The sequence below is a fragment of the Callospermophilus lateralis genome, chromosome 6, assembly GCF_048772815.1.
Source record: "Callospermophilus lateralis isolate mCalLat2 chromosome 6, mCalLat2.hap1, whole genome shotgun sequence".
NCBI lineage: Eukaryota > Metazoa > Chordata > Mammalia > Rodentia > Sciuridae > Callospermophilus > Callospermophilus lateralis.
Genome location: NC_135310.1, coordinates 150,241,116 through 150,267,290, shown reverse-complemented (window position 1 = coordinate 150,267,290; position 26,175 = coordinate 150,241,116). Strand labels below are relative to the sequence as shown.

Genomic DNA, 26,175 nt, shown 5'->3' with positions numbered 1-26,175 from the left:
AGTTATAAGTCTACTGAGTAAGAAAGCAAACCACAAGGCCATTGAGCTATAAATAAATAAAGGAAGAAATCGGAAGTTTGATGAAGAATGGGCTATGGAGATCATTTCAAAGTGCCTTGCCAAAAAATGTGCTTTAATTGCAAAGAGGAAAAGAGTTACTTTGTAGTTACTGTAGACTGGCAGTTAGTACCTTTATTAAGTGATCAAAGTTAACATGATCAGTAATGGGACACACTGAAATCATGTGGTAGGATGCACCAAGAGCACAGAGGCATTCCTGTGATTTTTTTTCCTACCCAAGATGCATAACCTGAACCTACCCAAGAACAAATAGCAAGCTGGGGGTGGTGGGGCATGCCTGTATTACCAGGAACTAGGGAGGCTGAAGCAGGAGGATGGCAAGTTTGAGGCCAGCCTCAGCATTTTAGTGAGATCCTCACCAATGAAGGGAGACCCTGTCCCAAAATTTTAACATGAAAAGGTTTGGAGATGGAGCTTCATGGTCAAGCACCCTGGTTCAATCCCCAGGAGTAAATAAATATATAGCAGACAAACCAGATTAAGGGGCACTCTAAAAAATAACTGGCTTACATTTTTAAAGTGTCAGAGTTATGAATGTCAAAGAGAGGCTGAGGAATTGTTCCAAGGCCACAGATGCATGACAATCAGCTCAGTGCAGGGATGTGGGACTGGATCCCCTGTGGCTGTCAATAATGTTGTAGGGTAAATTGGCAAAATGTGAACAGTGTGTGAAGATTAGATTGGTAGACACACAACAGTGTGTGCAGGAATCCCCCAAAGGTAACACCTTCTGTGTTCTGTCAGCAACACCCTCTCAGGAGGCTCAGTTAAAATCGTCTTTGAACTATGTTTCCAACTTTTCTGTACCTTTGTGTTTGTTTTAAATTAAAAAAGAAAGTGATGGTGGATTTAAAAGAAGAAATGCTAATCTAGTGATTCTAGTGATTCTCAAAATATGCTCCCTAGACCACAAGCAGCAAGCCTGCCGCCAGGACCCTGGACGGAGATGCAAATTCTTGACCCCACGTCCGTCCTTCAGGTGATTCTGATGCATCCTAAAGTTTGAGCACCACTGTGCTGGTCCATTTGTTGAACATTTCACATTTGAAAAGCCATTTCTTAGCCCAGTGTAACTCCACTATTGACATAAAGAAGATGGGTCTTTTAAAATTCTTATCCCTAATACATTATAAAGCTGACAAAGTTAATATGCTTTAAAAAAAAAAGTAGAATAATAAATCTTTAAAATTGTTTTGGAAAAAAAAAGAAATATGGCCTGGATATAGTGGTGCATGACTCCTTTGGATACTGAGGCAGGAGGATAGCAGTCTGGGCAATTTAGCAAGAATCTAAGCGACTTAGTGAAGTAGTGTCTGAAGATAATAAATAAATAAGCAACTCAGTGGTAAAGCACCCCTGGGTTCAATCCCCAGTGCAGTAACCAAGGAAAGAAAGAAAAAATAATTCATAACCCATTAAACAAACATCTATTGATTGCCTATTATGTTCCACCAGTGAGAAAAGCACTGAAACTTATACGGTAGTAGATTTGTATACTGTTATATGGCAGCTATTACAAAACCTTCACGGCCAGTGGAATCTTTTAATTTTATTTATTTATTTTTTGGTACCAGGGATTGAACTCAGGTGTACTCAATCACTGAGCCACACCCCCAGCCCTATTTTGTATTTTATTTAGAGAAAGGGTCTCACTGAGTTACTAAGCACCTTGCCATTGCTGAAGCTGGCTTTGAACTCTCCATCCTCCTATTTCAGCCTCCTGAGCCGCTGGGATTACAGGCATATGCCACTGCACCCCACAAAATTTTTTTAGTTTTCTTTTTTTTTTTGCAGTGCTGGATCCCATCCAGGGCTCCATTCATGCCAGGCAAGTGCTAAGCCCTGTCATCTTTTTTTAAAATTAAGAGCTTTATTAAGATATGATTCATATATATATATATATATAATTTGTTCACTTAATATGCACAATTCAATTGTTTTTAGCATAGTCACAAAGTTGTACAACCATCACCATGATGTATCTTAGAACATTTCACTGAACATTTCACTGCTCAAAAGAGAAATCTTGGGACTGGGGATGTGGCTCAAGCGGTAGCGCGCTCACCTGGCATGCATGCGGCCCGGGTTCGATCCTCAGCACCACATACAAAGATGTTGTGTCTGCCAAAAACTAAAAAATAAATATTAAAAGAATTCTATCTCTCTCTCTCTCTCTCTCTCTCTCTCTCTCTCTCTCTCCTCTCTCTATCTTTAAAAAAAAAAAAAAAGAGAGAAATCTTGAGCCAGCCACAGTGATGCACACCTGTAATCCTCACTACTTGGGAGGCTGAGGCAGGAGGATTGCAGGTTCAAGGCCAGACTCAACAATTTAGCAAAGCCCTGTCTCAAAATAAAAAATGAAAAGAACTGGAGATGCGGCTCAGTGGTAAAGTGTCCCTGGGTTCAATCATCAGTATAAAAATTTTTAAAATAAAATAATAAAAACAACAAATCTTATCCACTAGCAATCCCTTCTCCTTCCTTCCTCCCTCCTGCTTCTGGCAATGGCTAACTTACTTCCTGGCTCTATGGATTTGCCTACTATGGACATTTCATATAAATGGAGTCCTAAAAGGTGTTCTCTTTTGTGACTAACATCCTTCACTTGGCATGATATTTTCAAGGTTCATCCTTGTGGTAATGTGTATCAGACTTTGTTCCTTTATATCTCTGTATAATATTCCATTGCATGGATGTACAGCATTTAAATTATCCATCCATTTATTCATTAATGGGCATTTGTATTGTTTTCACTTTGGGGCTACTGTGAAAAACGCTGTTATGGACATGCATGTGCAAGGTTGTGTTGATAAACCCAGCCTAATTCCCTCTTAAGATTGGGAGCCATCTTGTCAAAAGTTATAAAAGATTCATTTCTGTTTTCTGTAAAATATTAGGATTTCTATTTGGCCTGGACATATTTTGACATTTTAAACTTGCTTGGAATGCCTGCCTGAGCCTTGAACTCACCATGCCTGGCTTCCCTGACCAGATAACAACCCTCTCTGAAACCTAATGGCATCTCGTAAATTCTGATGTTGGGATCTAAATTTACTCCCTAAGTGTTGAACCATTTAGATCTTTAACCTACTATCTGCCTTTGTACTACACTTGTCAAAATCCTGTTATCTCTAAGCTCTCAGGATACCCTCCTTTGCAACTTTTTGTGGTATAAAACTGTGCTCCTAGAGAGCTGGGGTGCTGTCCTCTAAACCTCGGATTTCAGGAGAAACAGCTCCGGCCAGTGGGAATTGCAAGCTTGCTTTAATTTAATTTAAAATTGGAGTCGGTGGTCTTTTCTTTACGTCGTGTTTTAACAGTGTGGACATAGTTTTCATTTCTCTTGGACAGATTCCTAGGAGTAGAATTGCTGGGTCGCGTGGAAACCTTATGTTTTAGCTTGGAAAGAACTGCCATACTGTTTCATTACTGTTTCGTTACTGGGGTTCTGATTTCTTCACATCCTCTCCAATATTTGTTATAGAACTATATGTAATTTCACATCTTAATTAAACTGAAAAATTCATTTTTCAAATGAAAACCATTGAGTGAGTTTTAGAAAGCCAGGAATCAAGCATTTTGAAATCAGCTATTTTGAATCATCAGGAAATATTTAAGGAGCTACTAGATATGGGGTGCTATAATAGCAAATGGCCTTTTTAATGTGTTTTTGTGTAAAGTCAATGGGCTGTTCTACTCAGATTTCCCAGGCAAGCCAGGAAGTATCTCAAGAGCTCTAGGTCTGGTTCTGTGAGCATGTGACTGAAAAATCTGGTACTTCTGTTCACCCACGGTAGGCAGAAACCAGTAATGACAGCTTTTGACTCTTCAGTGACCCAGGCAAATATAAGACAGATTCAGGACTTTTGGGGTGGGGCATTCCAAGGATTGAACCCAGGGATGTTTGACCACTGAGTCACATCTCCAGCCCTTTTTATTTTTTGTTTTGAAACAGGTTCTCTCTAAGTTGCTTAGGGCCTTCACCAAGTTGCTGAGGCTGGCTTAAACTTGCCATCCTCCTGCCTCAGCCTCCTGAGCTGCTGGGATTATAGGCCTGCACCACTGTGCTCGGCTCCAGGACACAATCAATAGGCCTGAATTTCCAGCTCTGAGTTCAGATTTCTCCTTCAGGCCACCCACTGGTGACCCATTGGCCAATCCTGCCCCAAGAAGTGTTCTGTTTGGCCCATATAGTATTGGGACATTTTTATTAAAGTCCTTTACGTTTTCCTATCTGCTACTGTGGTATACCTGATATGGTTCAGTTTTTTACATTACTTGTCTGCCTTCTAGAGGTATTTAGATTTGCAATTCCCACTTGGGATGATCCCTTAGACACATGGTAAATGTCTGAGCAATTATTAGAAAGAGTATAATTTTTACCATCAAAAGCAAATACTCATGGCTGGGCATGGTGGTGCACACCTGTAATTCCAGCCGCTCCAGAGGCGGAGGCAGGAAGATCACACATTCAAAGGCGGCCTCAGCAACAGCGAGGTGCTAAGTGACTCAGTGAGACCCTGTCTCTAAATAAAATACAAAAGAGGGCTGGGGATATGGCTCAGTGGTCAAGTGCCCCTGGGTTCAATCCCCGGTACCCTCCCCCCAACAACAAAAAAAGGAGGAATGGTTATTAAGCCCATCATCTTTCAACATTTACTTAGAAAACAAATGTGGCCTGTACTGTTATGGGCCAGACTATATGGGCAATGACCAAACAGACTCCTTTTTACCCTGAGACTCCACATCATGTAAGAAATGCTTCTCCCATGGGAAAGCCCGCCTCTGTACCCATCAACAAGTGCTTAGCAGAGCATGTTTGGCAACACAAACTGGCAATTCTGTTTTTTAGGAGGGTGAAGGGGGACCGGGGATTGAACTCAGGAATATTTGGCCACTAAACCACCCTCCGAGCCCTATTTTGTATTTTATTTAGAGATAGGGTCTCACTAAGTTGCTTAGTGCCTTGCTTTTGCTGAGGCTGGCTTTGAACTCACCATCCTCCTCAGCCTCCAGAGCCACTGGGATTACGCGCCCACACAAAATGGCAATTCTTAGACAATGTGAAATTGTTCTCTTTTTGGTTCCCATTTTTCTTGGACAGTGTACCCTGTCAGAGATTGATTGCCTAGGTGTTAGTAACCATTCTTTAACTTGTACTAAACTAGGGCCATTTTGATCCATTCCCCCCTTCTGCTTATGATTTTAGATCTCGTGTTTATGATTTTGAATTATAGCATCAGCCACTTATGATTAACATGATTTTGGATTATAAAAAGTACACTCAAGGGCTGGGGTGGTGGCTCAGTGGTAGAGCACTCGCTTAGCACATGTGAGGTCCTGAGTTCGATCCTCAGCACCACATGAAAAATAAACAAATAAACAAATAAATGTATTGTTTCCAACTACAATTGAAAAATAAATATTAAAAAAAAAGGTGGACTCAAACTCGGGAGGAGGTCGAAGGGTGTAGACTTGCAGCCTACCCCTTGGCCTACCAGCTGGTGGTTCCAGACCGCCAACTAGTGAATAAAGTTGCCGTCTCCTATGGGACTGGGGATATAGCTCAGTTGGTAGAGTGCTTGCCTCACATGCACAAGGCCCTGGGTTCAGATCCCTAGCACCAGAACACCTGTAAAATTTCCATCTCCTGCTTTAAGAGGGATTCAGTGATTTATTGCAATCTCGCCATAACCTACCTACTGGGGCCTTGCAGACTAAGATAAACTGCGCTTATCCTGACAGACTCACTTGTTACCAACAGGGTAGAAAAACAGAGATTGTGAAAATAAACACAGCGGAGTGGGTACTGCCCAATGTACAGGCTCGGGATCATCCCCCCGATGAGTTGTGAAGGTATTTGCTGAATATATTTCCCTAACATGAGTTGCAGGACATGAAATTCCCGACACTCTTTGGTAATGCCGATGTTTCTCTGTCTCAGCCTCTCAGCTTTGTCTTTAAGGCAAATGCGCTCGTTTCAATCATCAGCTGTGGGATTAGGAAAGCAGTAAGAAGTAGGACCCATGCATCCCGGGATGGTCTTGGGACTCCCATGTGGAGGCTGCTGGGAATGTTGGTGGCCTATGGCTCTTTGCCCAGAGATGCCTGAGCGCTACCCCCAGGGAGCGATGTGGTCTGCAGCTAACGAGTAATTAATACAAGTTATCAAAGCCTTGGACTCTTTGCCCTAAGATGCAACAACTGTGTAATGGTGTGGATCCTGATGGGATCAGGCTGAAGCCAGACTTTCTGAATAACAGTATTTTTTTTGTTTTTGGTACTATGTATTGATCCGGGGCACTTTACCATTGAGCTGCATCCCCAGCCCCTTTTATGTTATTTTTAAATTTTGAGATGGGGTCTCTCTAAGTTGCTGAGGCTGACCTCAATCTTGTGATCCTCCTATTCCTGCCTCTTTAATTGCTGGGATTACAGGCGTGACACCTGCCCAGAGTCCGTACCTTTGCCTGGCTTCCTTCCCAGTACTATCCTGCGTCCCTCATCCTCCCCTCAGGTTGCATGTGACAGGGCTCTTTCAAATGATCAGTTATACCAGAGACCCTATGTCAGGCTCCTTTCCTAGGAAATCTGATGTGGGGTTCCTAGCTTAGTCCAAAGGTTATCCTTATGGGGTCAGATTTTCAAATGGTTATTAAAGCATAGTAGACATGACATGAAGCACTGAATGGTTAGAAATGAACAGCCCTGAGATGCAGCAGCCACATTGACCCTCTAATAGTGTCCTTAAAGGTAATTTTATGGCTTTATGCTTCTGCACAGGGGAATAGCCATTTCAGTTCATACCCCAATCATAAAACTCTGTTTCCATTAGACCAGAGTGCTTACATAACCCCCTCCTTGACTGAAAGATGGTCAGAAAGAGAGAGAGAACACTTTAAAAATGTAAAATTTTGAAGACAAGTAACAAGCCTAGATTTGCCTTATTGGGGTGTATGATTTACAGGACACACCAAGCTCTGTATCTTACAGAATAAAAAGCGGGGCAATTTTGATGAGGGAAATGTGATTATTATATCACTCTGGATCCCACAACATACAGCACATTTGATCTTCATAAAAATTTTGTGCAATCTTTTCCCCTGGAACCCAAGGAGTTGGAGGTGCGTCTGTGAATGTGTCAGTTTTCCTAGGTCTGCCCTAAAAAAATTACTACAATCTTGGTGGCTTAAAACAATGGGAGCTGCTGGGTGTGGTGTCACACACCTGTAATCCCAGTGGCTCAGGAGGCTGAGGCAGGAGGATCGGGAGTTCAAAGCCAGCCTCTGAAATTTAGCAAGGCTGTAAGCAACCTATTGAGACCCTGTCTCAAAATAAAGAATAAAAAGGGCTGGGGATGTGGTTCAGTGGCAAAGCACACCTGGGTTCCATTCCTGGTAACAACAACAACAACAACAACAACAAAAAAAAAAACACCAAAAAACAAAAAACCAATGGAAGCGTATTCTTTTCCAGTTCCGGAGGCTGCAAGTCTGAAACCAAGGCAGCCCAGGGGAGAATCCCATCTTGTCCATTCCAGGTTTGGGGCTGTTGCCTTCCTCAGCTCCTGGCTGCACCTTTGTTCCGTCTTTACGTGACTTTCCCCTCTGGGTTCTTCTCTGTTGCAAATTTCCCTCTGCCTCTCTCTCATAAGGACCCTTGTCACTGGATTTAGAGGCCACCCGATAACCTGTGATTGTCTCATTTCAAGATCTTTAACGTAATCACGATCGCAAAGACCCTTTTCCCCAATAAGGTCATGTTCACAGGTTCTAGGGATTGGACGCAGACATCTTTTTCGGGGATCATTTTTGGGTCTTTCATGTGTGCAGAATCACATGAAGATACAATCACGTGTGCATACTTGAAGAATCTGATCAGGCCAGCACTTATATGTACATTAAACACCCGTGGTCTTGATTCTTTAGAAGCATCCAGAAGGTCCTCGACATCATTTTGCAAAGCACTATTTGCATCACGGGTATACTGAAGCTAGCGCACTGCGTGTAAGCACACCACCGGTTGCTGAGTAGACCAGCCAAACGTTCCCTGTCCAGTCACGTTGATGATTCTCATTATATTATTAAGTTTTATGGGCTGGCATAAGGATTCAGAAGGGCCTGGGACCCAGAAGTGCTTAATCACTGAGCCACTTCCCCAGCCCTTTTTTATTTTTTATGTTGAGGGATGGTCTCACTAAGTTGATTAGAGCCTCGATAAGCTGCTGGCTGGCTTTGAACTTGCAATCCTCCTGCCTCAGCCTCCTGAGCCGCTGGGAGTACAACATGTGCCACCATTCTCAGTGCCTGGGTGTCTTAAGAATGTCAGAGATTTATTTATTGATGGCAAGTTTTCATAGGGATAGTGACATAAGCTACCTAGGAGGGACTGCTGGTGATATTTGTAGTCAGAACAGGAATTCTATAGCCAGGGCCACTCCCTTTTAAATAACTGATGTCTGTTTCTAAGTTAAATATTTGTAGAATTAACCATTTGCAGCTGAAGCAGAAAAATACTAAAGAAGCCTTTGAAACGCTTTTACTATTCATGCTGCTTTTTAAGATACAGATGTTCTGACATCTTTGAAATACTGTAATTCTGGCAAGTCTCACATATTGCTGAGCATATTTTTCCTTGTGTATCTTTGAAGACACTTAAGGAAAACAAACAACAGTGTTTTAAAAAATTAATTACCAGGCAGAAAATGATATATAGTCATGATGAAAGAAACAGTGATTTACATAGTGAAATAAAATTGCTCCACTAAATTACTTTAACTTTACAACCTGAGATCACAATTTTGGCCTTGTCCCTTCGTTGGGGACCATTACAATAAGGAGGATTTTGTATCAATTATCTCCATGCTGTAATCTAGGTTCAAAGAAACTTGAACTGAGAATTAATTTGTTTCACATGACAATGGGTTAGGTAGGAGAATTTCTTTTCCTGGGATATTAGAAAAGATTCTCATGGTCCTTTTTGTCCCTATGAAAGCAATTTTCATATTCTATCCTGAAACACTGGTTGTGTAAAGGATTTTCTTTCCTACAAAACTACAGACTTCTTGAGGGCAAGGATGTTACATTCCTTAAAAAAATAAATAAATAAATCACACTTTCTAGAGGCTGAGGCCATGCTCATAGCTGAGTGGTAGGGCATGTGTTTAGCATGCATTAGCCCCTGGGTTTAATAGTCAGCCAAAAAAGAAAATGAAAGAAAGAAAATATCTATATGCTACCAGTGCTGTGTATTGCATCTAATAGGCACTTGATTGATGATGAATGATGGAATCAAGGCCACTTTTTTGGGCTAACACATAGTGGGCAGGCAGTTTACAGCCCCATAATATCGGATATTCTGTGGGGCTATTTATCACTGGCCTAAAGGACAATCATTTTCTCCTCTTTTTTTTTTTTTCTATGCTCTTTTATTTTTGTCTTTTATCATTCCCTTTCCTGTCTCTTCACTCCTAACTCTGCCTTTGGCGCCTGTACAATATGGTATCCCCTGAACCCACGGGCATTTCCTAGGCCTGTGGGTGGCATCTCCTGGGGCTCAGAGGATTTCGGGGACAGCCTTCTATGATTCCGCAAAAACTTGATCATTGACCTCATCGCACAAGGGAGGAAGTGTCCGCTTCTGTGTTATTTCATTTTGAATGTCCTTCCTATGCCAGGCAGCAGGAAACAAGAAAGAGGGGACATGGAGATCCATGCGGAAGGAAGGATGTGTGTTTTGGCAAATGAAATAAAGTCTATGGAGAACTAGAAAGAGGAAAATTAGAAAGGGAAGTGAGAAGGAGATTAAGAATGTATCTACTTGTCAAATTGTCATTAGTGTAGGTTATTTCAACCTAAACTATAAATTTTTGTCCATCTTTTTCTGGAACAGATGAATAAAACAGGTCCCTCTAATTTTTTTTTTTTACATGGATGTTATTCCATGAGCACTGAATTGTCACCATTTTTATTCAGACACGAGCATGAAATAGTTCTTTTGTGTTATCCCGTGAGATTCTGTGGTCCATTTTTACCCTGATTCCTGGACCTCAGCAATACTGTCTCCTGTGTCCTGCCCAATGCAGCATGCAAATTCAGATGCAGAGGCCTCCTTCTGCAGTCACTTGGGATGACACAAATACTCACATCTGAATAAAATGGCTTGTATGGGCTGGGGGTACAGCTCAGTTGGAAGAGTGCTTGCTTACTTCACATGCACAATGCACAAGGCCCTGCGTTCCATCCCCAGCACTGCAATTAAAAAAAAAAAAAAAAAAAAAAAAGGCTTGTGTCATTTACTCCCTTACATGTAGCTGAACCTAATGATTTTCCTGTAACAGATCACTGCAAAAATGAGGGGATGTCACTTCTTTAGTCACATTACCAACCTAGCCATGAGTTTTGTCCCACTAGTATTGCCTTTTTGCTTTACTCACTTTGATGAAGACAGCTGCCATATTGGAAAGCCCATGTGACAAAGTGTTGAGGATCACTGCTGGCCAACAGTTAGCAAGGAGCTGAGGCCCCTAGTCCAATGGCTCGGAAGGAACTGAATGTGGTTATAACACAGCAGTGAGCTTGGGAGCTCATTCAAGTCTTGGAATGCCAGCAGCTCCAGCTGCCACCTTCAGTGCAGTTGTGACAGATTCCTGCTGCACAGAAACTGTGTGATGATAAATGTTATTTTAAGTCACTGAGTTTGGGGGTGATTGTTATGCAGCAGTAGATGGCTAATACAGGCCCTAAATCCATACTACAGATCTTGACTCACATTGCCATGACACTTTTCAGTATCTAGAAGGATATTATCATGGACATTGACTAAAACAGGCTGTCCACCATCTGAACTTCTTTCCTGGTACAGAAAATGCTCTACTCTGGGCATCAGTGTCCCTTTCCCCACTAGGGACAGTAAGTTCTAAACTTTTTTCATGCTGGGCCTTGCACAGAAAATAAGATGTGTAAGGTACTCTGTGAATTTATGAGATTGTTCACTGGGATCAGCTCTGGGGACTCTCAGGCCACCCTGGGCTGGTTTCAGTAACTTATATCTCTATAGCCCTACTGTTGGATAAACTGGGAATCTCTGCTTTTTGGCAGTTCCTGGCATGCACACACAATGTAGGTGTGGTCGACTCTGAAACTTGAGTAGTGTGGAGATGAGGGGTCAGAAGGGTGAGTCCATGTGGTGAAGGTGCTATTTGGTGGTGATTTCTGTTGCTAATGGTGAGGCCTGAGCTGGTCTATTTATGCCACCTGCTCTCCTTTGGCCTTTGTTTCCAGACATCCACTGTCCAGCCTTCTGGTCAATTCTGAGGCCCACGCACAACCTTTTCAGTAAGTTCTTTCTCTGCTTAAGAAAGCCAGATTTGGTTCCTATTGTTTGCTCCTGAGAAACAGATAACAAATAAGTAGCAATGTTACAGCAATACACGTTAGACTAAAGATAAAGATGCAGGAAGAATGTGGATAAATTCATGGCTAATGGATTTTCATCATTTATATCTCTATGTATGATTATAATATTTTGTAATGAAAATTTATTTTTAATTATGCTCTATAATTGTCCATTATAGAAACATTTTTATGATTTTACATCATGTCTTTTTGGCAATGATTTGGGCAGTGCTATAATTATCAGTCTTTCTTATTTAGTAATTTTTCTGTCTTCAAAACAATATTTTTATGAGGCCATAAAATATTCGTCTCAGCCTACGCCTATGCAAGAAGCCTGGAAGGAGTGGGTCTGAACTTCGGCCTGAGATCCACTAAGTCAAGAGGAGGGGGTGATTTTTTTTCTAATTGGTTGGCTTTCTTCTGTAATTCCATTGCTCTGAAGGGATGTCTTTACAAAAAATTCATATAAATACTCCATGCTCCAATAAGATGTCAGATAACTCTGTTCCCTTAACAGTTTGATTTCCTTAACAGAAATGTATTCCACTATCCACATGATCAAGTTCTAGGTGTTTTCTATGTGTGCTGACTGAAAAAGAGTACACTTTCATGAATTAAATCTTTTTTGGCTGGGGCAACGGGTAGATACTGAGGACTGAATCCTGAGGGTCTTAACCACTGAGCCACAACCCCAGCCCTCTTTATATTTTGAAGCATGGAGTTGTTTATAGGCCCCACTAAATTGATGAGGGCCTAGCTAAGATTCTGAGGCTGGCTTTGAACTCATGATCTTCCTACTGCCTCAGATTCCAGAGTTGCTGGGATCACAGGCATGTGACCCTACCTCAAGCTTAAAAGACTTCATGATTATTTCAAGAAAGTCTGAGAAGGCCTAGAGCCCGGTTTTTTTTTTTTTTTTCCTAGCATGGCGGTCTTACATTTAAATAGACCTTGACTTATATCAAACTCATTGCTGTTGCTGGGCGCAGTGGCAGAGGCCTGTAATCCCAGTGGCTCTGGATGCTGAGGCACCAAGGCATCAGGAGTTCAAGGCCAGGCTCAGCAATTTAGGGAGGCCTTAAGTAACTTAGAACAACTCAATGACATCATGTGATTTAAAGTGCAGGGCCTTGGAAAAAAGTCATCAAATAATAGGTTAGAATTATCAGATATTTTTATTAAAGAACAATTGGGCATCTACTTGTGTGGGTAATTGAGAGAGAAATTAGGCAGAATGACTCAGTTCTGGCCTGACACAGAGGACCTTCAATTAAATCACCTTTCACCTGCATTCTTCAAAACATAAATAATTCGCTATTCAATGCATTCCTTGCTTTTTTTTGACAAATTGCTATCATAGTATCATTTGAAACAAAATATCAAGTCTATATTGTGTAGATGACACGTGTGAAGCCTGATCTTGCCAGCGAGGGAAAGGATAAGCTACACAAAGGGAAGTGGAGACAACAAACAGCAGTGCTATGACAGGTCAGAGAGCAACACTTGGCAAGTTGTGCCAAACGAGTTGACCAAGCGCACTACTGGGAACTGCAAAGTAGGAAGTACTATTTTTGACTCTGCTGACCTCGGTAAATATATCTCCTTGTTTAAAAAATGGGCATAATTCTCTGCTGCCTAACAAAGAGGCCTGTTATGAGGATTAATGAGCCCATAAAGTGTTCCCTTCCTACACACTAGAACCGTGCATTCCTACAGTGGGTGCCGCTGCCCTTTGAAGACGTGCCAGTCTACGTTGGCATTCCTAGGGTCCCTCGCTCTACCACCCTAAGTTCACCGTAAAGTCCTCATAAAATTATGTGGGGATTTTGCTTTCGGGAACGACTTCCACTGCCCATACGGTCAACCGTGCGGTAGAAACGCCCGAGCCTAACGAGCTGGGTCGTGGCCGAGCACAGAGGCGGCTCGCAGGGCAGTAGCCGGCGGCGCGGCCCCAGCCTCGGGGCTCTCCACGCGCCGGCTCCGGGCGCTCCGCCGGGCGGGCTCGCGGCGGCCCCAGCGGGGCTCGATTGCTCTCGCCTGGGCGAGCAGCGGCTCCGCGGCTCCGCGGCGCCCGGCGGTAGGGAGGTGGGGCGACGACAACAAAAAGAAGTCAGTGGGCGGAGACTCGCCGGCGACGGGGGCGGCGCGGCCGGCTCGCGGGAAGAGGCGGGCGCCTCGGGACGGACCCGCGGCGCCCGCAGCCCCGCGCCCCTGCCGGCGAGCGGCGGCGGGCCGGGGAGAGGCGCCTCGCCGCACGCAGCCGGGACCCGGGCCCGCCCCCGCCGCCCGCCCGCCCCTCGCGCCTCCGTCCCGCCCCCTCGCCCAGCGCCGCCCGCGCGCAGCGTCTCGCGCCGGCCGCCAGCCCGCCCGCCCGCCGGGAAGCCGCCGCGAGAGCAGCGGCCGCCAGCGCGCCTTCCCGCCCGCGTCCCCGCGCCGCCTCCGCCCCCGCCGCCTCGTCCCCGGGCCGCGCGCCCGCGCTCCGGCCAACGTTCTCTCGGGGCCGCCCGGCCCGCCGCCCGCTCCCGCGCCTCTGTGCCCCCAACCGCCGCGCTCTCCCGGGCGCGCGGCCCGCCGCCTGCTTCCGGGGCGGGCGGACTGGGCGCCTGGTGCCGGCGGCCGCAGCGACAGCGCCCCCGGGAAGCAGAGGAGGAAGGAGAGAAGAGGTGGAGGTGGCCGCAGGCTGAGTCGCGGCCGGGATGTCCGGGCAGCCGCCGCCACCGCCGCCGCAGCAACAACAACAGCAGCAGCAGCTGCCGCCGCCGCCGCCGCCGGCCGTGGCCCCGGTCTCTGGAGTCGTCCTACCCGCGCCCCCGGCCGTCAGCGCCGGCTCCTCTCCGGCCGGGTCGCCCGGCGGCGGCGGCGGCTTGGGGGCCGCGGCGGCCGCCCTGCTCCTCCACCCGCCACCGCCGCCGCCGCCCCCGGCCACCGCGGCCCCGCCGCCCCCGCCCGCCGCGGCGGCCGCCCCCGCCAGCGCGCCCCCTGCGCCCCCGGGCCTGGCCGCGGGCCCCAGCCCCGCCGCGGGCGCCCCGGCTCCAGCCCTGGCGGCGGGCAGCAGCGCCGCGGCCCCCTTCCCGCACGGCGACTCTGCCCTCAACGAGCAGGAGAAGGAGCTGCAGCGCCGGCTGAAGCGCCTCTACCCGGCCGTGGACGAGCAGGAGACGCCGCTGCCGCGGTCCTGGAGCCCGAAGGACAAGTTCAGCTACATCGGCCTGTCTCAGAACAACCTGCGGGTGCACTACAAAGGTACGGCGTGCGGCCGCGGTGGGAGCGGGGCGCGGACCCGACGTGTCCGGCCGCCGCCTGCGCCGCGCTCGGCCCGCCCCCGACCCCCGCCCGCGCGCGGGCGCCCTGGGAGCGGACTGGCCGCCCGACCTGTCGCCTCGCGGGTGGGCGCCGGGTCCCGCGGAAGGTCCCAGGGTGCGGGGCGAGGACCGAGTGCCCCGGGTGGGGAGGAGCCGGGGGCCTAGGCCCAAGCTGGACGCCTTGGGGAGCTCGGCTGGTCGGGACGCACCTGGCTTTCCGATCCTCGGTGAGATACGTCTTGGGGCTTGCAGGGAGAAGCTAGGGACTGGAGTTGGGTTACATTGTTCTCCAGGTGGTGGGTCAGGCGCTCTCCCCTACCTAGGGGGACGCGAGGCACGATTCCGAGGTACGTTTTCTAATCGAGGGAGAGCAGGGATGTATGGGGGGAGGAGTAATCAGTGAAGGATTTTGTCCAAAATTAGGCCAGAGATTGTCTAGGGGGACAAAAGGACAAGGGGCACAAGTTTGCCACAATCTATCCTGCTAAAAGCAACTGGAAGGCTAAGAGAGAAACCTCAGTGGCAGCATTTTCTTAGGGGAGCAGAAACCTCTCTCCAGACTGGAAATTACCAATATTTCCGGGTTGGTATTAGGTGAAGTCTTGTTGAAAATAGGATTTTTTTTTTTTAAATGTGCGGTTTAGTATTTTACAGAAAATTGGCTTGTGTTTTACATTTGCCATTTAAAAAAAAAAAAAAAAAAGCAAACCAACCACCTTCGGCTTGTGGGCCCCCCCCCCCACCTTTCCTAGGTTAAAACAAAGCTTTATAAGAGAATACATTGCAATGGGGATTTTTGAAACGTATTGCAGATTAGTGGTATGCGTCAAGTTTACTTGTGGAAAAAGAAAAAGAGGAGAAAAAAAAAATTCAGTGTATCAGTTTGTCTGGAAACAAATCCAGTGTTTCGGGCCCCAAACGTGAAGCAGGAGCGTTTACATTCTAAGCAGCCTCGTTTTGATTGGCTACAAAGCAGCTTCTTCCTCTGATCCTAGTGGCATGCATGTAGAGGGTATAAACAACCTTGTATAAAAGTATACAGGACTGAAATTTGAGAAGAACCTTGATAAGTTACTATTTAATCGGAAAGGAGAATGGCAACAGATGTGTACTCAATTATTTGGCTGGAAAGAATCGCTCACAAAAATGGGCCTTGCTGAACAGTCTTCCTTTTAATCCTTGCCATAGATCCAAAGAAGCGCTTTCAATTTTGAAAGTGTTCATAATTGAATGTTATATTTCTTCATTTAAACAACTACGAGTTTCAAAATAGTTAATCTTTGTTTTCTCTCATGTTAGAAGATTTTGTTAATTTCCTTATGAAGCATTACTTAAATTTGTTTTTAAATTTGGACAGTGTTGTGTTATGAAGTGTTTACTTCTAATCTGGCTCATCAACTTGCTTTTGTTAGACTTGACAAAACTTTGTCATTTTTAAATTAATAATTGATGGTGCAAAATAAGCCTTTAAAACTAGAGGCAGTATATACGAAAGATTACTGAAGAAAGAATTTTAGTTTTCCAGGGTCTTGCAATATTTGTGATTGTAGGTTTGTTTCAAGACAGCATCTCTTGAGTAATGTGGGAGTTGAACTGGATGGTTGGTAAGGAAATTTCCAGTTCTGAATTTCTGTGCTGAGATTCGTGATTACAGTTTATTTATCTCTGTAACAGGCTTTGATTAGTTGTATGAACTTCTTTTACATAAAATTTAATGATTTGGGTCAGAGGAAAGTGCATGTTTATGTGAAATTGGTTGGAGTTTGGAATATTTATAACACTGCTGTCTCAATTATTTTTCCCGTTGACCTTTTTTATTGCTTTCTGTTGTGTAATACTAGATTCACTTTCTGGAAGCATCACTCGCTTATAAACATAAACCATTACTTCTGGAAACAGATTTTGTTGTTTGTCATCCTTGTTTTTTCTCCTCTTCTGGTTTCTCTTTGTCTCTCCCTTGTCACAGACAGTCTTTCTTTTCCCCCCTTTCCTCTTGTTGGTATTTTAGTGTCTCTTGCTGTGGGCTTTCTGTTGTTACTGTTATTTTTCTCTTGTCTTCTGAGAGCACTTCACCAAATATAGTGGGCAAGTAACCAAGTAGCAAAGGGAAAGTATCATAGGTAAAACTTTGAAATCACAAAATAAGAGTGGATTTTTATTTAATTTTATCATTGTACTCATTGATTTTATCTAAGCATCACAAAACTTTTTAAAAAAATTACATTGGATATTTTTGCATATTCCAGAATTTGAAAAAAATCATAATTATTTTCCAGAATTATGGATTTCCCTTATTACCTTTGAATTTGAAGTATCTTGGTTTTTTTTTTTTTTTGCTCTGAACGTGTTCTGTGTTTAAGATTTTTTCTTTTAAATTGGAATTGCTGCTTTTGAAAGCAGTATTGTTCTGTAAATGATTTGAAGGGATTAATGCAAAACAATGCCACATGCATGGTTGGATTGCAGAAGAGTAGCAGGGTGTGTATAGAGGGGTGCATGGTAAGAGTTTTGTAAAAGACCTTTTGCTTAGCACACACTGACTATGGAAATGCCCAGGAATAGCCCCTCTTATTTTAAAAATTCTTGTCAGTGTTGAATACCCAAGTGACAGGTTTTTTTAGACTTAGGGTTTTCTTGTCTCTGTGTGTAGTGTGTGTGTGAGGATTGAACCCGGGGCCTTGCACATGCTAGGCAAGCATGAATATGACAATGGATTCAATTAGCCTAAATGTTTTAATTACGGATTGCTTCTTTCTCTCTTAATTGCTTCTGTTCCCCCCCCCCCCCCCAACTGGGGTTGGAAGTGGGAGGCTGATCCACTGAGCCACATCCCCAGTCCTTTTTATTTTTTTGAGACAAGGACCTGCTAAGTTGCTGAGGTAGGCTTTGTACTTGTGTTCCTCCTGCCTCAGCCTCTTGAGCCACTGGGATTATAGGTGCGTACCACCATGCCCAGCTAGATTACATTTTTATAGTTTTCAAATTATTCAGGTACTTTACAGAGAATTTTGATACATACTGGGCAAGATTATGGAATTGTAATTTTAAATTTGTCAAAGTGGGAGCACCTGTAGGTTAGATTTTTTTTCCCCAGCCATAAGCCAGGATTGAAACTAATTTTACTGATTATAAATTCAGTACTTTCTTCTATACCATATTGTTGCCTTTTTCAGTTTGTGCTGGACCTAATTAATCAAATAGGTGATCACATAGAGACCTTTGAGAAAAATAATTGAGATTAAAAGTACTCTAGGGCAGAAAAGATAATGGAGTACCCCGGAGTGGTGGCTCTTGCCACTTTGCTCAGGAGGATTGCAAGTTCAAATCGAGCCTCAGCAATTTAGCAAGGCCTTGAGCAACTTAGGGGGAGACCCTGTCTCCAAAAAAAAAAAAAAAAGGGTGGGGGTGTCAGGAATGTGACCCATTGGTTAAGTGCATCTGGGTTCAATCCCTGGTACTAAATAAATAAATAAATACATGAAAAAAAAAAAACAAACTGGGAGACTGATGACTCACAAAGGTTCAGACACCTTAATTTTACTGAGTTAGGATAGCTTAGGAGAAATGCCAGAGAACTGAAATTTGGTAGGGAAGCAATGAAACAGTGAATTACATTTTTTAATTGAAGCATTATTAACAGTATCTAGCAAATTACATTGAATTTTATTTTATTTTATTTTTATAAAGAGAGAGAGAGAGAGAATTTTTTTTAATATTTATTTTTTAGTTATCGGCGGACACAACATCTTTGTATGTGGTGCTGAGAATCGAACCCTGGCCGCACGCATGCCAGGCGAGCGCGCTACCACTTGAGCCACATCCCCAGCCCCTACATTGAATTTTAATGTGCCCAACTCCTCCTACCACATCTCTAGTCATTAGTTTTTAACACTTCCTAAATATAATTGCGTAATTTTTTACCTTAAGGTTGAACAAATATTTCAATAAATGCTTGCTTGTCTACAAGTACAAATGTCTGTTATGAACTTACAGTGGTGATGCAGAAATGTTTCTTAAAATAAAGGAATTTAAATATCAAACCATGCTCTTCCCAGGAAATCCTTTGCCAAAATTTTAGGAAATTAGCTTTAAAAATGCCACTTGGTAACTACAACTGAAGCAAGTGACTGTAATAATAATTGATTGAGCAATTGCTGTAAGGCAAAGAGTTCTGGGCATCTTGTATGTATGTCTTGCTCACTGCTTATTCTTTCTCTCATTTAATCTAATAAACTTTTAGTGAATGTTCACATAGTGCCAGGTTCTGGGCACTCAGATAAGAGATAGTGCCTTTGAATTCACTGACTCAAAAGGCGTAAAATGTAGCAGTGAGGGAAGTGTTAAGAGCGCTATGGAAGATAGGAGGAGCAGTCAAACCCAGAGTGGGATGAAGATAGTTAGGGACAGCTTCTTGGAAGTTCAGTAGGTGTAGGGAAGAAGAGGGGCTGGGTGAAGGGAAAACAAAAGCATGCGGAGAGTGTTATGTTTTGTTTGTTTTACAGGCAATTTTGAGTTGTTGGAATTTAGTGTGTAACAAGGTCTGAGAAAAGATTGAGTATTTTATTGAGCTTAGATGGAATTCTGTAGGAGATGGGGAAGTCATTATACACACACACACACACACACACACACACACACCCGTGGTTCTGGGAATTGAACCCAGGGCTTTGTGCATGCAAGGCAAGCATTCTACCAACAGAGCTATATCCCCAGCCTATCATCAAAGAATTTTAAGTAGGAAGTGACTGGTTCACATTTTCATTTTTGTCACATTGCACAACTGATTGGAAGGTAGATTCAAAGGGTACAAGACAGGAAATAACAAACTCAAAAGACTTTTGTGTTAGACCATGTTATAAATAAGGTCCTCTATTTGGTCTGTGGTAGGGTGGAGAAGAGCAGGTATTTGTGAGATAAAGGTAGAAGTGAGAGTGTATGAGGAATAATGGAGAGAGAAATCAAGAGTGATGTTTGGGTTTGTAGCTCTGTTCTGGCAGTGAACCATGAATCAAATAATTACTTTGAAGAAGTTAGTTAAATTTGGAGATAAATAAAAATGGGAATCTTAACTCTTGATCAGTCTTCATGGAAACTAGAAGAAGCTACAAAAACAAGCCTTGTGAGCAGGTCTTCTAGAATTAAGGGGATTTTTAAGTGCTCTCAGCAACTGGAATTCATGACTTTTCATTTTAAGTTGAGGTGACTCAGCAACAGTTGCAAATTTCTGGTTTTCTTCTCTTTTCTCTATTGATTTATCTTTTCCTTCCCATTTTACATTCCTGAGAGTTTTATCAGATTGGCCTAGCCAGTTATCATCATTCTCAGTTGGGCAGAACTTTTCATTACATGTTGTGGTGTGTATTGGTGGCCTTCAGATCAGGTGCTGACCTGTGTGAGTCATCAGGGGTGTGAGGGTAGTTAACGCACATTATCCTCCTGGCACTTGAATTATCTGGGCTCTGTTTATTTCAGTAGGGACAGTGTGTGAGACATTTTCTACTAGGGCGGGTTGGCAGGTGCTTGAATTCCCCCCAATCTTGGTAGAGAGGTCGAGGTCATGACTGATTTAGGGATCACCTCTGGATGGTAGATGCACTGGAGTGTGTTGAGTGAGAAAAGCCGTGAGCTGAAAGTGGAGCCCTGAGCAGCCACACCACTGGAAGACTGGATGGAGCCCAAGAAGAAATAGATGAGAGAGGTGCCTGGGTGGCAAGGAGAGGAGTGTCCCAGAAGCTCAGCAAGGGAGGTGGCCTGTAGTGTCCAGTGCAGCAATAGGTATAGTGGTGTGCACACAGCTTTATTCTGGGATTGGAATCAGATCTTTGTGACTTAGGGAGGGCAGTTTGAACTGATTTGATGGGGACAAAATCAGCTTTTAGTGGACTGAAACAAAACAGAAGGACTAAATAGGATGTCACCATAGATTACTCTTGAGAAATACAGATGGAAGAAGAGATTAGGCAGAACCTAGAGGAGGTGGAGATTGAGACAAGTTTTAACAACTGATAGTGGATTTACATTTTAGCTGAGAGTTAGCTTCTGATGTCAGTATATAAGGTGGAAATCCCACACAATCAGTTATCCTTAAAATTCCTTTGGAAAGTACAGTCAGAAAGTCATACCATTCTTTTTTATTTTTTTAATAACTGTATTTTATTTATTTTTATGTGGAGCTGAGGATGGAACCCAGTTCCTCACCTGCCCTAGGCAAGTGCTCTACCACTGAGCTGCAATCCCAGCCCCTGGTTGGTTGGTTTGTTTCTTTGTAATATATGACAGCAGAATGCATTTTGATTTATTGTATACAATTGCAGCACAACTTTTCATTTGTCTGGTTGTACCTAATGTAGCTGTAGTGTCGACCATATGTGCAGTCATACATGTACCTAGGGTAATGATGGCTATCTCATTCCACCATCTTTCCTGCGCCCCCCTTTTCCTCCCTCCCCTTTTCTCCATTTTTCCCATGCTCCCCCACGATCATTCTTAAGTCACTCTCTTTTTTGACTGTGTGGGTAAAACTGATGTTAAAATGAGAACATATTAGACCAAGTTGTGATGTTCCAGAAAATGTATACAAAATTTAATATTAAAAAAGTAGATATTAGCAGTACCTGGTTTTTACAACCTTCACGTTAAAAAAAAAAAAAAAGAATTCATTGTATTTATCTCCAACTCCAGAACATTACTGGCAATGATTTATAACACAGAGGGATAGGACTTTGTGAATTTGTGAAAGGTGTATGCGTTTTTGGGACATTCAGCTCTTCCAGGTTGAGGGGAAAGGGGAAGAAATTGAAGAGGATGAAGCTTGGGGGCTGAGCTGGTGAGGGCTGGGAGACAGATGAGTGTTTCCAGAGCACAGGATAGTTAGTCTTGGAGAGGAGAGGATGTTCTGTTTCTCTGATAATAGTGGAAGAGGTGAAGACTGGGGGTGGCGGGGGGTGGGGTGGGGGATGGACAGAGACCATTTGTAGTAGCATAGTGGAGAGTTGAATATCATCCTATCTAATGGCATATCATTTTCTTTCTTTTTAAATTTTTTTTTATGTGTGGTTGTAGTGGAAAGAATGCCTTTATTTTGTTTATTTTTATATGGTGCTGAGGATCAAACCCAGTGCCTCATGCATGTTAGGCAAGCGCTCTACCATTGAACTCCAGCACCGCCCCCTACCATTTTCTTGATAAAACAGACTCACTGAATTTGAGTAGAGGACTTACAGCTTCAGGTGAATGGTAAAAATGCAGGCTAGCCATTGCTAGAGATGGGGAACAAGCTGACTGAGGTTTTCTGAAAATACTGTAGGTAACCCTGGGAGAGTCTGGGTGACATCATTTGATTATAATGGTTGTTTGCAAGTTTGTTGGACTTTATTCAGTGCAGGTCAGCTGTCTAGTGCAGGAGTAGGGGAGGTAGCTTATAATGTTCATTAAACACTATAGTTTTGCTGGTTGAGTGGGATGGAAAGAGAGGCATATGAGGGAAATCAAGGTATTTGAGAGCTTTTACGTGATTCCCAGATAGCTTGTTCCAGGCTGAGGAAAAAGGGAGGGAAAAGCACAAAAAAAGATTCAGGGAATTGGAGTTAATGTGATTTTTTTTTTTTTTTGTTACAAGAATTGAACTCGGGGCACTCCAACACTGAACTGCATCCCCAGCCCTGTTTTGTATTTTATTTGGAGAAAGGGTCTCACTGAGTTGCTTAGCGCCTCACTTTTGCTGAGCCTGGCTTTGAACTCATAATCTTCCTGTCTCAGCCTCTGGAGCCTATGGGATTACAAGTGTTCACCACCATGCCCCGAATGCCTGTGATTTTGATGAGGAAGTATAGAGTGGGGTCTTCAAAAAGAGTAGGGAACAGGAAGATAGAGTCATTTCTACTTTAATGCCATAAATGCATTGCTGGGCAAAGCACATTTTTCCACACAACTGTGTGCTAAAAATAACAGGACTTATGGGAAAATTGGGGCTGGGCAGCCACTTAAAGTCTATGGAACTTTGTGACTGTTAACCAGAGAACTACAAAAATTACAGTCCTAATAAACTACAAGCCCAGTTAAAATTTCCACTGGCATTTATGCCCAGTATCACAGGTGATTTTTTTCAGCCTTAGACTCTGGATCTTGGGCTTCCTTCTTCAAGATGTGTGTGGTGGTAGTTTAATTGACATGAAAATATGACTTGGGTAGCTTTTTATTTCCTCCATTTCCTTTTTTGCTAAATAGAACATCCATACGTATTAGAATGGCTAAAACTGGAAAAGCAACCTGATAGTGCCAATTGCTGGTGAGGATGCAGAGCAACAGGAATTCCCATTCCTTGCTTGTGGAAATGCATAGCAGCACAGCAGTTACATTGGAAGGGTTTGGCAGTTCCTAACAAAACTAAACATACATTTTTCCCTATTTTTTTTCACATTTTTTTCTTATTGGTGCATCAGACTTGTACATGATAATGTATTTGTTGTTAAATTATTTGTGCATGCACACAATATAACCATATAACTTGGCCAATAATAGCTAAACATACTGGTAACCATATGATCCAACATTTGCACTCCTAGGTATTTACCCAAGCCATCTGAGAATTTATGCCCACATAGAAACTTTCATGTGAATGTTTTTGGGGATGTTGTTTTGTGGTGCTGGGGATTGAACTCAGGGCTTTGAATATGCTGGGCATTCCCAGCTCTGTATGCGAATGTTTATAGCAACATTTTATAATCACTAAAAACTGTAAACAACCAAGGTATCTTTCAGCTATTGATGAATGGGCACACAAGGAATACATTCATACAATGGAATATTACCAGTTATTAAAAAAAAAAAAAGAGCTATCAAGTCATGCAAAGATGTGTCTGATCTAAAATGCATATTGCCAAATGAAAGAAGCCAATCTAAAAAGGCTAGGTACTGGGCTGGGGTTGTGGCTTAGTGGTAGAGCGCTGGCCTAGCATGTGCAGGGCCCTGGGTTCGATCCTTGGCACCACATAAAAATAAATAAATAAAGGTATTGTGTCCAACGCCAACTTTAAAAAAAAAAAAAAAAGGCTAGGTAATCTAATTTGAATTATCCTGGAAAAGGCAAAAACTGTAGAGAATTAAAAAGATGGTTGTTGGGGGAGGGGTTGGTGGAATAGACAAAACATAGGATATTCTTAGAGCAGTGTAAGTATTCTGTATGATCCTGTAATCATGGATCCCTGACAGTATTTCTGTGTCGAGCCCACATAATTTAGGACAAAGGGTGAACCATAATATGTGCAAGTAAAATCATTTAGGACCCGGGTGTGGTGACTCACGCCTGCAGTTACAGTGACTTGTGAGGCTGAGGCAGGAGGATTGCAGTTTGAGGTCAGCCCAGGCAATTTAGTGAGACCTTGATCTCAATATAAAAATGGTAAAGCGATTGAATCCTAAATTCAATCCCAGTTTAAAAAAAAAAAAAAGTCTTTTAAGAGGGGAAAATCTCAGGATAGAAATACAAAATGTAACAAAATAATTTAACTCATTACAAATATATGAAGGAAAGGGAAGGGAGGTATTGACTTTAAGTAATTTGGAAATAAATGGAGTCTAAAAGTAAAGGGAGAATGGATTACTTAATCATTGAACTTTAGTTGATAAAGTTGTACGCTATGGCAGTATGGGCTGACAGTTCTGATACTGCTTGCAATACATGTATACTGGAATGATTTAATTGAACAAATGGATGTGCAAATGATGGGAGCCAGTTTTCTCACCATTGGGGTGGGATTTACAGATAAGCAAGAGGAGGAAGTTGCAATTAACCATGAGGTAATAATGAATTAGAATTGGAAACATTAGTATGAACTCATACTTGGCTTAAGGTTGTTTATATGTAGAAACATAGATTATATGTATGTGCACTGGTTCACATGTTTCCCATATGTTTCCTTGGCTTTTGTCAAGAAGAGGGCCTGGAATCCGTGACATTCCAGGAAAGGTGAGTACAACTAGTAACTATATCTTAGGTTCTAATACTGTTTTTCAGTAAAGAAGGCAGAACTTCTTGGAGAAATGGCCTATTCTAGGATAGCGGCAAGAAAAACAGAGGATGAGCCTCCAGCATCACTTAGTGCCAGAAAGTCATAAAAACAAAAAACATAATGGGGGTAATGTTCTAAACGATGGCGGAGCTGAACGAAAAGCTCCAAATAGTCAAAGCTGGAAATGTTTGAGCAACAAAATAAAGTAATATTGATTTATAACCTAAAGTGTAAAATTAATATACATGAAATACATGAATCCCTACTGATTAATAAAATTTCTTAGCACCTTTTATAGGTACTGCTTGAATTTTGTCCAGATGGCTTAACATTGTGGTTAAATTTAGCATTTCCTGAAGCACTATAGACATATACTTCAATAGGAATCCCAGCTTTTTTTGCTTAGGGCCTTTGTATATATATTGCTAAGTTTTTATTTTAATTCATTAATATATTAGGAAAAGCTGTTATGAAGGAGATGACTATTATACTAGCACTATTCCCATATTTATCAAGTGCAGGTGAGCTAATTTGTATTCAAGAAATGTCTTGTAGGGGCTGGGGATGTGGCTCAAGCGGTAGCGCGGCGCTCGCCTGGCATGCGTGCGGCCTGGGTTCGATCCTCAGCACCACATACAAAACAAAGATGTTGTGTCTGCTGAAAACTAAAATAAATAAATAAATATTAAAAAAAATTCTCTCTCTCTTAAAAACAACAACAACAACAATAAGAATCCACTGGGTGAGTGCTGGCACTAATGCTACTTTCTGCTAATAGCCCTGGTGTCTCCTATTTAAAAAAAAAAAAAAAAAGAAATGTCTTGTAGCAGAATAAATCATATTAGAATTTAATATTTCTGCAGTGGAATAGTTTCAGGTGATGTCAGAATCCAGAGTGTGGCTGCAGGAAGGAATAAATGAAGTTAGAGTAGAAATCAGTGGTAATAAAGAGGCCCAGTAATTAAAAAGCAGAAACAATAGTCACAAAAATAAGTATTATTGTGTCACAGTTGTATAGGAGAGATGTATGTTGCCGTGAGGGCATGTAGGAAGTAGTTTAGACCAAGTTAGTGAGGTTAGAGAAAGAGTATTTGAGGAAGGAAAGCTTAAGCTGAGATGTAAAGATGAGGAGGATCCTACCAGGCTCAGAAGGAAGGGTGAAGCTTTCCAGGCACTCTCTGCTCATGGCTAGAACTGAAAATAGGGCAGATGATGAGGAGGTGGTGGAAAGTTTAGAGAGAGGGTGAGCTCAGAAACGATTTTAGGAAGTAAGTCTTACCTAGGCCAAAGAGGAGGTGTTGGAGGAAATTTTAATTGTTGTAAGGGTTGGGGATTCGTGGAAAGCTGGTTGGTTTCCAGAAAGCTCCTGTATGGCTGCATGTTGGA

At 43.0% G+C, this 26,175-nt stretch overlaps 1 protein-coding gene across 2 annotated transcripts in view; it reads left to right on the top strand.

Moving 5' to 3' along the window:
- The first annotated feature begins 14,084 nt into the window (after positions 1-14,084).
- The window catches only part of Ranbp9 (RAN binding protein 9), a 90,490-nt gene continuing 78,399 nt past the window's right edge, over positions 14,085-26,175 (top strand). Inside the window, exon 1 of one of the 2 annotated variants that reach the window (XM_076859216.1) lies at positions 14,085-14,720. In XM_076859216.1, the coding sequence (XP_076715331.1) occupies positions 14,174-14,720 (547 nt within the window). In that variant the 5' untranslated portion in view covers positions 14,085-14,173. Of the gene's footprint in view, positions 14,721-14,908; positions 15,007-26,175 lie in introns of those variants that run through there. The other variant, XM_076859217.1, reaches the window with a different exon arrangement.